Raw genomic sequence first — 13845 nt, 5'->3', positions numbered from 1 at the left:
TGAACAGGCTGGCTTCTTTCTTTAATGGTTGAGAACCTCTCATCAAGTCTAGTAAAATCTGTAGGATTTGCTAAAGCAAAAAGCTAGGCGCACAATATTTATTTCTTTGAACAATCCCTTCCCAACAAACACACACACATATCTACCCACATGCATTCCTTCACTACTACTCATTACTATTCATGATAATATTCAGGGATGTAACTACTATAATACCTGTTCTCTGCTCTTGCGTTTTTCAGAGAAAGAGAGTAATGATTTAAGGGGTGTTGCTGAAAAATTAGAACTTCAGAAATAAGTTACCATATTTTTCGGAGTATAAGACGCACCTTTTTCTCCCAAAAAAGAGAGTGAAAGTCTGGGTGCGTCTTATACACTGAATACAGCATTTTTTGGCCTCCCAAAACCCCGCGCCCTTCACAAAAATGGGCATGCAGAGGGTTTGGGAGGCCTGCAAAGTGCTCCTGAGGGCTGGGGAGGGCAAAAACTACCAGAAAATGCTAGTTTTTGCAACCCACAAGAGCACTCTACAAGCCTCCTAAAGGCTATGCATGACTTTTTTTCTGGCAAAAAATGGCCCCGGTTTTTTTGCTCATTTTTGCCCACCCCCCAGTCCCCAGGAGCACTTTGCATGCCTCTCAAACTCTCTGCATGCCCCATATTTCACAAAAAATACAAAAACCTTTTTTTTAAAATTTACCTCTTCGAAATCTTAGTGCATCTTATACTTCGGTGCATCTTATACTCTGAAAAATACAGTAGTTTATATCATTGAGCTTATGATATCTTATTTACATTTTCAATTCTTAAAACAGATATAGTTGGCAAGTCTCAGAAAGCTAACCAAGGCCTCTATCTTGAACTAGTTAATCCATCCAAGTGTGTGGATTGGGTCTCTTCCTACATACATAAATGGAATAATGCCAGCCATATTCCTTTCTGGACAGCTCTCTTATTTTTGCTGACAGAACTAATTCTGGTATAATGAGACCATACTTTCCCCACCGCTGAAGGAATCACAAGTTCTGACACGTAACAAATGCAAGAAGAAGAATAGAGAGGAAGCAAAAGTTGCCAAACCAATCTGGAGCAATTCAGGACTCCAATGGGATCTATTAAATCCAAAACAAATTATTCTCTCTAGAGAAGTTAAAAAGATGTAATCTAAATATCATGGGTCTGAGGGTACATTTGGAAAGTTTTTTAAACTACAGGTAGTCCTCGACTTACGTTCGTTTGGTGACCGTTTAAAGTTACAAAGGCACTGAAAAATGTGACTTATGATTGTATTTCACGATTATGACCTTTGCTGCCTCCACATCACCATGTGATCAAAATTCAGACATTTGGCAATTGGTCCATATTTATGACCATTGCTGTGTCCCAGAGTCACGTGATCCCCTTTTGCAACCATCTGACAAGCAAAGTCAATGTGAAAGCCAGATTCACTTAACAACTGGATTATTAATTTGTCAACGGCAGTGATTCACTTAACAACTGTGGTAAGGAAAGTTGTAAAATGGGGCAAACCTCACTTAACAAATGTCTCACTTAACAACATAAAATTTGGGGTCAAGTATGGTGGTAAATCAAAGACTACCTGTATGTCACTGTATATAGATGCAGATGGTATAATTAGTCCTCAATGTATGACCACAATTAGAACCAGAATTTCCATTGCTAACCAAGGCATGTCATGTTGGATTTTACTATCTTTTTTGCCAAAGTTGTTAAGTGAATCATATTAGGTGAATCTGGATTACCCCACAGATTTGCTTATTGGAAGCCATCTGGGAATGTCGCAAATGGAGATCATATGATCCGAGGACACTGCAGCTGTGGTAAACACACGCCAGTTGCCAAACATCCACATTTTGATCACATGACCATGCAGATGGTTAGAAGTGCAAGGACCAATTATAAGCCACTTTTTCTGCACTGTTATAAGTTTGAATGGCTGCTAAACAGGTGGTTGTACATCAAGGACTGCATATATACACTTGTGTTTCCCTGAAAATAAGACCGGGTCTTATTTTTTGGGTGGGGGGGAGACAAAATAAGCATTGGGATTAGGATTCCATAATCAAATAATGCTTCAGAGCAGGAATGTTAGCACCTGTATGCAACACCTGAATGTTAGCACCTGTATGCAACACCTTAGAAACAGCTGTACCTTTTTCTTCTGCTGCTGCACCATCTCTGGAAAATACACAGCTACTCTAAGGTGTTGTAGAAAAGTGCTACAGTCATACTGCAAAATACTTTTCAGAGATTGCATGCTAAGCATTGCATACCCCTGATTAGAAGTATATGCACACGTAAGACAAACAGGCATAATGTCATGCCAAGTAGAATTCTGGCTTATTCAATGGTACTTTTAAATAATACTTGTTCTATTAAATTCAAGTATGGTTAAATGCCAAGGAAATATCAGATTGTAAATCTCACATATTACAAGTCAGACTTGGCACATAATTTCGTGCAATGTACACTCCATAAAAAAAACAAGTAAAAGGAAATGAGGTACACCAAATTATATATATGGGTGGAATTGGGCTCATATGTCACATTAATTCATAACATAATTTTGTTTTAGTGTGATGTTGAAATCTATCCAACTGTGACTTATGCAATGAGCCATAATTAAAAATTGTGGTTTAATTCAATGGGCAAAGCCAACCACTGAATGTAATAATGCTAGAGCAGATATTTTGCATCACAAAGCACCCTACATGGCCATGCTATGCTAATTTATATATTTAGAAAATCTTCACTCTGGGAATGATACAAAACCAAATTTAGTCCAGGTTTTAATTATAATCACAATTGGTCAAATGCTTTAGGAAAAACCTGGGGACATAATAGGCTATAGACACTCAAAATATAAACTAAAAATAGAATTACAACATCTGCACAACAGTGAGGTTTCCTCTTTTAGCAAGTGTTAAATCCAGCTTGCCTGATACAACATTTTACAGTCCTTTCCCAACCCAATATTACTTAGATGGGGTGGCAAAGAGCTAAAAATATCACATCTGGACTTTTGAATCAATATAGTTAGAAAGTACGGCTGGACAATTCTGGAAACTGAAGTCTAAAAACCCTTAAAGGTTGCCAATTTGAGGAACTGGTCCAGATAGTATCAAGGTAAAATGGTCTTAATTAGATCAGATCACTTTAGTCTTCCTAATATTTTTGTAGTATCAGGCAGAAAAATGATCCTGTATTTTCCTTAACTGATAGTTCTTAATCCAATTTCACTGAAGAAACTTTGCTGTTAGAAATTCTTTCTAATGGGAATTGTGGTGATACCAGCATAGGTGGAGTGTGATGTTTTTACACTTATTTAATTATATGATGGACAAAGGATGGACAAGAATGTCCTGTTTTAAAGCATCTCTCTCACAGTCTACAGCCTTCCAGCTTCCCACACTTCAATTAATTCCCAACAGAAGACCTGAGTTGTTCTTAAGTAATGGTTCCACCATTCCCACTAATGGGCAGTCTTGGCTTCATAAATGGCTCAAGAATTTCTCCTTCGCTAGGACAGTGTATCTCAACCTTGGCAATTTTAAGACATGTGAACTTCAACTCCCACAAGTCCCAAGCCATCCATAGGTGAGGAAGGTTGGGAAAGCTGACCTAGAGAAACTCTATTTCTCTATTCATAAATGTAATGAAGAATTGCCAAATACAATTTTATGACCAATTCTATGTTTGATAAACTGGCTGGCTTGTTTTTCTCACTGCTGCTGTCTTTAGGGATTCAAGAGATTGAGTGCATTCCAAGTGTTGAATATTTTATATTAAAAGACTCAGGAACACGACTGAAGGGCAACGGAGATTTCTGTAACAAATGAACTGAAAGAAAAATCTAAACTGTATAACACACAGGTAATGATTTCTGATTCTGTCCTCTGCTTACACAAATGTCATTTTTTTAAATAAAAAATTGTTACTCCATTCCTAAAAGTCTCCCAAAAAAAACAAAACATTGAAAAAAATTGTGACATAAAACAGAACCTAAAACAATAATAGCAGCAGAAGTGGAAAAAAAACAACATCAAATGACAAATTTAAATGGAAATGTTCTGTTGTATTTTATATTAAATAAAGAGCTCAAAGAAAGTTACATCTAATTTTCATTACAATTTTAATCACAATGGCCCAATTTCATGTATTATAATCTTCAAATAAGAAAAAAAAATACAGTATAATAGTTACATTAGTTCTAAAAAAAATACAAAGGATAAGAGGTTATTTTTCCTGGATTAATTTATGCTGGTTCAAAAATACTGAATATTGAACTGAAATTTCGTCTAAGTAGCCTTTAGAATGGTGGTGAACTACCATAATTTTCTTCATTCCAGATTGATTTTCCAACATGGTTAATCCAACAGGACTTCAAAAGTTTCACCAAACCAGCCTATAAAAATAGAACTTTTCCAGCAATTCTGTCAAATGCCTAGCCTATATATCTCTATGTAAACAGCATTTTCTCCCCCAGATAATGAATTAAATTAAAAGTTGCTTCAAATCAAGAATTCTAAGGTTGTCCTAAAAATCGAATGAGATTTTTTATTACTTTTAAGGGAACACCTCAAGGATGAATCTCGGAAAACCAACGCAGCTTAAAAAGTATTCCTAAGGGAGTATTTTGTTTATAAATGTGATGCACTGTGTCACATTTGTTTTATATACTATGTTTAGCTCTCCTGATTATAAAGACTTGCTTTATTTGAGATTGAGAGGGTAGAACATTCATTTTTGGAATACAAACTATTTGTAATCCATACCACAATATTGCCTTTTTCTTTAAGCTCAATATAAAACTCAATTGTCTGACAAATTGTCATTGACAAATATTACCATATTTCTCCAAAAATGACCCCTGAAGTAAGCACTTGGCCTTATTTTCAGGGAGGTCTTATTATTTTTATGTGCAGGAGGCAGTGAGCGTGGTCACCTCATGGCTACTGTTGCGTTGCAATATTTTTCGGGAAGGGCTTATAGTTGGGGAGGGCTTATTTTAGTGCATGAGCTCAAAAACTCAATTGGGCTGATTATCTGGGGAGCAGAGGTGAAATTCAGCATGTTCTGACAGGTTCTGGAGAACCGATAGCGGAAACTTTAAGTAGTTTGGAGAACTGGAAAATTGCAATATCCTTCCCCCAGGAGTGGGACGGGAATGGGGATTTTGCAGTATCCTTCCCCTGCCATGCCACCAAGCCCCACCCACAGAACTGGTAGCCAAAAAGTTGAATTTCACCACTGCCGGGGAGGTCTTATTTTTGGGGAAACCGGGTAGGCAAAACTTATTTCTCACAATCTACAGAACAATTTGCATAATTTTCCAGGAAGTCTGCCTAGCTTGAGCTGATGCATCAGTTACAACCATACGTGAATCAGGCAGTGTATGTCTATCACCAGACACCATTTTGCCGGTCACATCCATCCAATCCACTAGAGCAGAGAGGCAGTTCCGGTTCCCTAAGGTGGCACATCTGGCAGGACCCAGAAGAAGGGCCTTCTCCATGGTGGCTCCGTCTCTTTGGTATCTCATCATTCAGAAATTAGATTTGCCTCCTCTTTTGTAAGGGTCTGAAAACTTGGTTTTGCCCTCAGGCCTGGGGAACCCAGAGTGGGATGGAGCCCATCAAATGGCTCAGTTGACTGTGTGTTGTTGCAGGGGGTAGTGTTATTTCTTTTTCTATACTGTGTCTTTATTGTTTGCAAGCCGACTAGAATCTCTATGAGCAAGAAGGAGGCTGTATAAATTTCATAAATAAATAAACAAACAAAGCTGGCTTACTGCAACCTTTGAAAATGATCATGAAGCTTCAGTCGGTACAAAATTTGACAGAATTAGTTTGTCCAAAGCTATTGCAGAATGACACCTGTTCTGCACCGGTTTCCATAAACATCTAAGCCCAAGTCATTTAGCCACAGTCATTTACAACATGGCAATGGGCTACATTATCCAACACCTTATCATTTATTTATTCAGTTCCTTATCTGATTTGCATCATACAACCTAGGCAAATTTTCAGTGGTTTACATACATTTAAATATCTATGTATGTATGTATGTATAAAACAGTGTCTCCACAGTATGTGTGTGTGCATATAAAAATCAATAAAAATCACACGTAAATGAATTGATGGCATCACTCACGAAGGCTCTCCGAAGTAATGTTTTAATAGCTTATGAAAAACCCTTAGTGAGGGGGCTGACTAAATTTCTGGAAATAGGTTATTCCCAAGCAGAGCACAGAAACAGAAAACAATTCTATCCATCCTATACCAATGGATATATTGGCTCTATGGAAGGCCCCTGCAGGAGAAAAGTGGGATATGGATCAGAAACCTGATCTTCTTAGTGGCAGGCACCACACTGCCAGGACACGGTGCTCACACAGATGTACCTGGCACCCTTACTTTTGGTATTTAAAAATAAAATAAAAAACGTAGTCTTTAATAGGCTTTTTTTCCTAGTAAACAATATCTGGCATCTTATTTCTTTTCGTTTATGATGTCAACATTATTTAATGTGGTTATTAAGGGATTTCTGGGTTATCTGTTCTAAATATATTTTTATGACTTATTGACTAGAGTTGCTATAACAGGGCAGTGCAGTAGGCAAAATAGCAAAATAGCTAACTAAATAAAGGATACTGACGTCAGACGGCTGAACAGAATCAATGCTTCCTGCTTTGTTATACCCACACAGGTAAAAACACAAAATTAAACTCCACTGTAATCATACGGGCTAACTTTCATGTAATGCGATTAAAATACCACTTTTCCTTCAAAGATCATAATGCTGCTGCTGTACTATAATCCAAGGTTTTACAGATCTTCCTTCTTCTCAAAATAGATGACTAACTCCTGTGAAGTTTACAGCCATGTCATAAAATTATGCCTCAGTGCTTTCCTGAAGAAGGAGCATTTAGCATATCTAATGCATTTTCTCCTTTTCCTGAGCCATTAGATTTGGCAACACAGGTTGGCTGCCAATCTAATGTAGGGTGGGCTATGCCTTGCATTCAATTCAATGTTTAGCATTTATTAAGTATATGTTGTGAAATAAATGAAGTTTAGGGCTAGTGGAGTATTTGGGATTAGAATTAGCCATATGTAGGGAGAGTGCCCTTTTTCAAGATGGCTGACACAGTAATTGTGGTCAGTCAGAAGAAACAATTTATTAGAAGACAAACAGCTGAGGGTTTCCCTGGACACCCACTGTAATCTCCTGAGATACTCCCCATCTGCATTAATTTATCTATCCATTCGTCTAGATAGGAAGGAAATGTACAAACCAAACATAAATTGGGCTATCTATTATGTCTGGGCAGTGAAAAAAAATACAGGTGATCACAAGGTGGCAGTGAAGAGCAAAGGATGCTGAATTTTCTATCTCTTGCTGCCATCTAGAGCTTGTTTGGATTTTCACAGTTTAGAAAAATAACCCTAGTTCTGAATATTGCCATTCATACTTTTCTAAGAGTTCTCTATAAGACTTATATGCAATCGAAGGTCATCTTCAGAAATAATTATGATTCTGGAAACCTATCCTTTTTTTTCTTTTTAATGAAATATGTATAGAAAGATACAAGTAGTGAGAAAAGGAGAAGCAGGACAGGGAGGAACAGAAAATGTACAGGTACCACAAGACATATCTACACGCACATTGCGTGCAATGTTGGGAATTTCAGATTCAGCAGTTTTTGAATACAGTTTATATATATATATATATATATATATATATATATATATATATATATATATATATATATATATATATATATATGCTGGTTTTGTTGTATTCGGGTCTTTTGCCGTGTAAGGTTGAGATTGTCTTTGCAACGTTACATACATACATACATACATACATACATACATACATACATACATACATACATACATATATATATATATATATATATATATATATATATATATATATACTCTACCTATCTCCAAAGTTAGACAGAAAAATCATGAGTGTCTGTTTCATTACAATCTTCCCCAATTGGGATCATTCCATATAGACTACAATTCTTAGCCTTTCACACTAGCTATCCATAGTTATGGAAATCTAGTTTGTTAATCAAGCAAAAATGGCTATTTTATACATAAACCCAATCAATAAATTACATTCAACAAATAATAATGGTTGGGTTCATGTAACACTGTAAGAGAAAGTCAAGCAAACTATATGACAGTTTATTGTAATGTATAAAACCTGCCAATGTAACTTCATTATATTCCTTTAAGGACAGTTTTTGGATTCTGAGAACAAAATACATCTGAACACTTTTTCACCAGAAAGAATATCAGGGTCCAAAATACTTACAGCTTTTATTTTTGTCCCCTGGAACATAACATATTGTTCCTATTTTATAGTTAAGGGATTTGGTGAAATAAATATTATTCTTCGAGTTAATAGCTAGAATGACATTTGAAATACCGTATTTTTCAGAGTATAAGACGCACTGAAGTATAAGACACACCAAGATTTTGAAGAGGGAATTTTTTTTAAAAAAAAGGTTTTTGCACTCTGCAGACCTCCCAAAACTGGCCCGTTTTTTTGTGATTTTTTTGGTCAAAAAAAGGTCATGCATATCCTTTAGGAGGCTTATAGAGTGCTCCTGGGGACTGGGATAAATAAGGCCAATTTTTCGCTCATTTCTGCCCTCCTCAGCCCCCAGGAGCACTCTGCAAGGCTCCTAAAGGCAATGCACGGCCATTTTGGTGATGGGGGCAGAGTTTCGGGAGGCAAAGAATGCTGTATTCAGTGTATAAGATGCATCAGATTTTCAGCCTCTTTTTTGAGGGAAAAAGGTATGTCTTATACTCAGAAAAATACGATATGTCTCTCCAGCACAGGGTGTCCAACTGGTGGCAAGTAGGCCAGAAGTGTCAAGTCACACTCATCCCAGGCCATGCCCACCCCAGCTCCGTGAATGGGGAAAAATCACGAAACATCACGTGACGGCAATGTGATGCAGCGAGTTTGACACCCATGCTCTAGCAGGAATCCACTGGTTTTGATAGAGAAAAGACTTCAGTAGGAGTGGGAAATTGCTGAAGGATTTTTTTCTTCAGGCGATATTATCCAACAATTCAGGACAATGGTATTCCTTAAGGAGAGAACTAAACAACCTGTTGCACTTTGTAGGGCATTAAACATGTGTCAATCAATATAGTCAATCATGTTCGGATTGCTAATTCAAATTTTAATTTGGCTAGAGACGGTGCCCACTGTTTCGTCACAGAAGTTTTTTTTTTAATGTCACATAATGCTGCCTCGTTTATCAGTCCAGTGCAGCTATTTTGGGTCACTAGCATGTCAGTGTCTGGAAAAATCACAGTACAATGTAAGAACTTAAACTAGATTTGAAAAAGTCAGAGGTTCAACCTACAACTTCTCCAGATCCTGATGTTGATTTGTGCGAATCAGAAATATAACAACAAAGCAGATGATTCAATTAACTGATTCAGAAAGAGGCTTCCTATATCCCTACATGGGGCCTAGAATGGACCATTTGCTGGGTCATGAACATGGATTGCTGTATAAGTAAGATCAAATAATGCAAACCTTGATTCACAAACATGTTACATACTGTAAAAACATTTCTGCAAGTTATGCATTTCTTCATTAACACCAAGTAAAGTCACAAGCCTTTAGGGGAAAAAGAAAACCTTCTCAAACTCAATAAGCAAGGAACAAAATATACTCAGAAATGTATATATGAAGCCGGGAGTTTAATAACTCCATCGGTCCAACTAAAGATATTTTCCACATCAGCATTACTGTCTCTGAACTAAACGTTACTTATTGTTCGGTAACCCCTTAAACGTATTTATTTACCCAAGAAAAATTAAAGTAAATTATCTCTTTTAACACAGTGCAGCTTACTTCTGAGGAGAGGTCACAGGATTGCATTACCCCATAAGGACTGCTGGATTGCAGGGTTAACAGAAGTTGGAAACTGAACAGAATAGTCATCCGATCTCCACCACAGAATTTCCTATAATTTGTTTTGGGAGGAAAATCTTTTTGGACTTGCAAGTTGGACAGGTTACAAGGGTGCTTCTATCGCAGCACATTGTTTTTACACATGCACTATTCAGATCTACAAGTGTGGTTTTGTGTGCACAATTCACTGCCTCTCCCTGTCATCTTAGAAAAAGACCAAATCCACACCTGAATAAGTCAATATTGCTTTAACCCCTTAATATGGTTGCTGCAAATGCTGCTCCTCTTCTCTGCCCTTTACATGATAGAGGAATGCAAAAGGACTCCAGCAGTCCCAGTGGCTTGCTCTCCCCCACCAAGTGTTAAAAGAAAAAAAAATGCATCAGTTCTTCCCCACTAATGGAAATGGCATGAGTGCTTTTAACTTTCTGGCTACAGGCCCTTCTGAAACCGTTACAAAAGGGGGGGAAAACATTGGAAAGAGAAAGGGAAGAAATGTAGGCTGTGTGTCAAACTATCCCATTCCTTATTTTGGAGAAGTGCAGAGTTAAGTCCGGCTCCCTTTGACTTTCAAAATGTGATGGGAACAAACCTTTTCCAAAAGGAAAAGGAAGGCTTTTTTTCCAAAATCACAAATCCCCCTCCCTTCTCGCCAGCATTCTTTCCTTAAGTACTTGAAATATTGGCTAGAAGCGGAGATTTTGACTCAAGCCAGAGAAATACAGCTAGGAAAAGGAAATACGTCAAATCAGATCGAAAAATGTGTGAGCTTCGGAACACGTAGTGTTTGGACTGGCAACAAGGAAAAGGTTCTGCAATACACGTAGCCACACACACACACACACATACACACACCACTCTTTGCGTAAGACGTGCAACACACCATTCAACGGTTATTAGCCAAATGAGAAAAAGAAGACAGTCTTAAAAAATCTGCAAGATTTTTTTTAATGCAGAAGGAACTTCCCAGGGCCCAATAAAGGACCAAAACCTTGAATAATTGCACCATCTTCAATCAAAGCGTGAAAATAAGTCACAACCACCTCGCCCCCTCCCCCCCCAACAATCTCTTTTATTTTTTCTCTGGAATAGATAGGAATAATCAGACAGAAAACTACTCAACGGGCACTGATGGTGCCTATCCAAAACTTGATTAAATAGGGAACCACTAGATCCTTCTCTAGATAAAACCCCAAAGAGCAAAGGAATTAGGTAGGAGGAAACGCTTTTGGTGATGGTGTTGGTGGAGATTTCTTTAAACCAAAACTGTATTCCCTCCACCCTCCTCTTGGCAGGATGAGATTCCTCCTAAGCCCAGCCCTAAAGATTTTCCATTCTCTGTAATAAAGCATACAATGCTGGAGCAGCATCTCTTATGCCAACATCTCCTCCTCTTCCTTCTATCTTTCCTACCACTGTGGCAGGAAGAATACCCCCCCCCAAAGAAAGGAAGGAAGGAAGGAAGAAGGAAACGGGATTTATCACCGAGGAGAACACCCCCTTCCATATCTTGAATACACAGCCACCCCAAATGGTGCTAGCAAAGACAACAGCCGCCATGGAGAATCACTTCCCCCACCCCCCTTCAGCGCAATGACATTAATAACCAGTTTCTGAAGAAACTAGAAAGAAGGAGGAATAAATGCAGTGCTGCCTCCGCTCCCCTAGGACCCAGAGCTCCAAGTGAAAAGAGCGAGTGAGGAAAGGGGGGGGGGGAATCTCAGCAGGAATCTTTACACACATACACACGCATACACACACACACGCCACCACCATATACACACCCCATTTCTCTGGCGATGTCACCCACATACCAGGAGGAACTGACGCCCACAAGAATCAACTGACACATGCCAAATCTAAACACACCCACCCACCCACACGCGGGATGGCGAGATCCTTGCACACTGCAGAGGAGACAGATCCACCTTCCAGGTAGCGCCCGCACACATTTACGCGCAACCCCAGCCTCGCGCCCTCCAGCCGCCCCGCCGATTCTCTTGCTCGGGGAGCACCCACAATTCCCCCCCCCAGCGGAAGATGGGCGCTCCCTCTCCCGCCGGACCTCTCCTGGAAGGTGGGGAGTGGGGAGGGTGCCCGGTGCCGGCGCAGTGCCGTGCGCCCCGAGGAGGCACCACGGAACCACCTCGGGCTCCGGCCGCAGAGGTCTCGCCCCGCCACCCCTGCGCCGGCTTCCCCCTTACCTTCCGACAATTCCAGCTCCAGCTCGGCCAGCCGCGCTCTCACCTCCAGCGGCAGAGAGAGGCTCTCCAGACTGCGATCCGCCATAGTCGATTCCCGGGAAGGCGATCTTCTCGCTCGCCCCGCGCCCTTCTCTGCCGCGCCGGGTGCGCCCGGGGGTCTTTGTTCGCGACCCGCGCACACAAACACGCCGCCCCCGGAGGAAGGACGGGAAAGGGAGAGGCGGGCAGGCGGGCGGACGGGCAAGCGAGCGACCGAGGGGCGAAAGCACAAAAGCGCCCGGCCCTCCCCAACCCCGCGCGCCGGGCTCGGGTGCCCGAGTGACCGCGCGGGCTCAACTGGGAAGGAGCCCCGCGACGCGCAGCGCCAGCCCAGCCCAGCCCAGCTCCACCAGGGATGGGCTGTAGGAGGGTATGCTGAGCGCTCTCCCTCCTCCTCCTCCCTCGCCGCCGCTTCAGTTCAGCCCCGCCATGGTGGCGTGGCTGCTGTTGCGGCTGCTGCTTCTTCAACGCCGCCGCCGCCTCCCGATCCGGGCGAGACTTCGGCGGGGTGCCACGGAGCCGAGCAGGCCCGCTGCAACCTCGCCGCTGCCTCCTTCCCGGCTTCGCGCACTGGGCGCAGCAGCGGCGGCAGCAGAAGAAGCAGAAGCAGCAGCAGCAGCAAGCAGCGCGCTCTCCCTCGCTCCACCCCGGCCGCGCGGCGGCGAGGAACTGCGGTGCCGCGGCGGGGGCGGCTCGCTTCTGTCACTCGCGCACGTGACCCGGCTGGGCGCAACGGGGACCGCGGGGGGGCGCTGGAGCAAGCGCGCCTCCGGGGAAGCCCCCCCTCCTCTTTTCCCGGCCCCCTCGGCCGGCTGGCTAGCCAAGCTGCAAGCGTCCGTGGAAACGGGGAGGCTCCCCCGAAAAAAAATAATAATAAAAGATATCGCGCGGGGAAGAGAGGGTCCCCGTCCTGGCGGAGAAGGTGGCCTGTGTGTGTACACGTGTAATGGGGAGCGGGGTGGGCGCATCCCCGGACCGCGCTGGTTTTACCCCGGGTTCGGTGGGATTCGGCAGACGTTGCAAAAGGAGCGGTGAAGAAACGCTGCTCTCCATCTGGTATTTCTTCCCCAGGATTATGGTGATGGTAATTTCATCGACCATCTACCCAAACGGTCCCCAGATGGTTTTATGAATATGAAGCAGTAGGATTGTAGGCATCCTGAGATGACAGAACGCCTTTAAAGTAAACTTGGGTTATGAAAGTGCAGGATAAATTTAGGCAGGATAATCCTGCAGCCAGAGGATCTGAGTTGGTCAGTCTTCTCAACCACATTTCTCCATGTAAGTTCTACCAACTTTGCAGGATGGAGTTAAAAGTGTCTGCTCCGGTGAAGGAGAGCCATCTTCCTCCCATGGTGACCTCCTTCCCCACTGCTGAATAACCATTTTGAAATTTTTCCTAGAAGTTTAACCAAAATCTGTTTCTTTGCTGTTTTCTACTCCATCTACTTTCCTTCCAGAGCAACTGAGAAGATCTGCTTGCCTGCTTATTTATCCATCCATCCATGCCACCTTTATCACTTTATAAGTAACTCAAGGTAGGGAGCGTACCTAATACTTTTTCTTCCTCCTGTTTTAATAATAGCTCTTAGTATTAACTTGCTTAGCATAAGCTTTTCAA

The 13845-nt window shown here is 41.5% G+C and overlaps 1 protein-coding gene across 6 annotated transcripts in view; it reads right to left on the bottom strand.

The window, feature by feature from the left end:
* Nucleotides 1-12873, bottom strand: part of DIP2C (disco interacting protein 2 homolog C) — a 366720-nt gene extending 353847 nt beyond the window's left edge. For all 6 annotated transcript variants that reach the window (XM_081932268.1, XM_081932270.1, XM_081932269.1 and 3 more), the window contains exon 1: nt 12186-12873. In XM_081932268.1, coding sequence (XP_081788394.1) covers nt 12186-12270 — 85 coding nt within the window. In that variant the 5' untranslated portion in view covers nt 12271-12873. The remainder of the gene's footprint in view (nt 1-12185) is intronic.
* Nucleotides 12874-13845: the final 972 nt, after the last annotated feature.

This window comes from Natrix helvetica, assembly GCF_964273705.1.
Source record: "Natrix helvetica genome assembly, chromosome: Z".
Classification (NCBI taxonomy): Eukaryota; Metazoa; Chordata; class Lepidosauria; order Squamata; family Natricidae; genus Natrix; species Natrix helvetica.
Note: the sequence above shows the minus strand (reverse complement) of the source record. Positions and strands in the feature narration are given on the sequence as shown.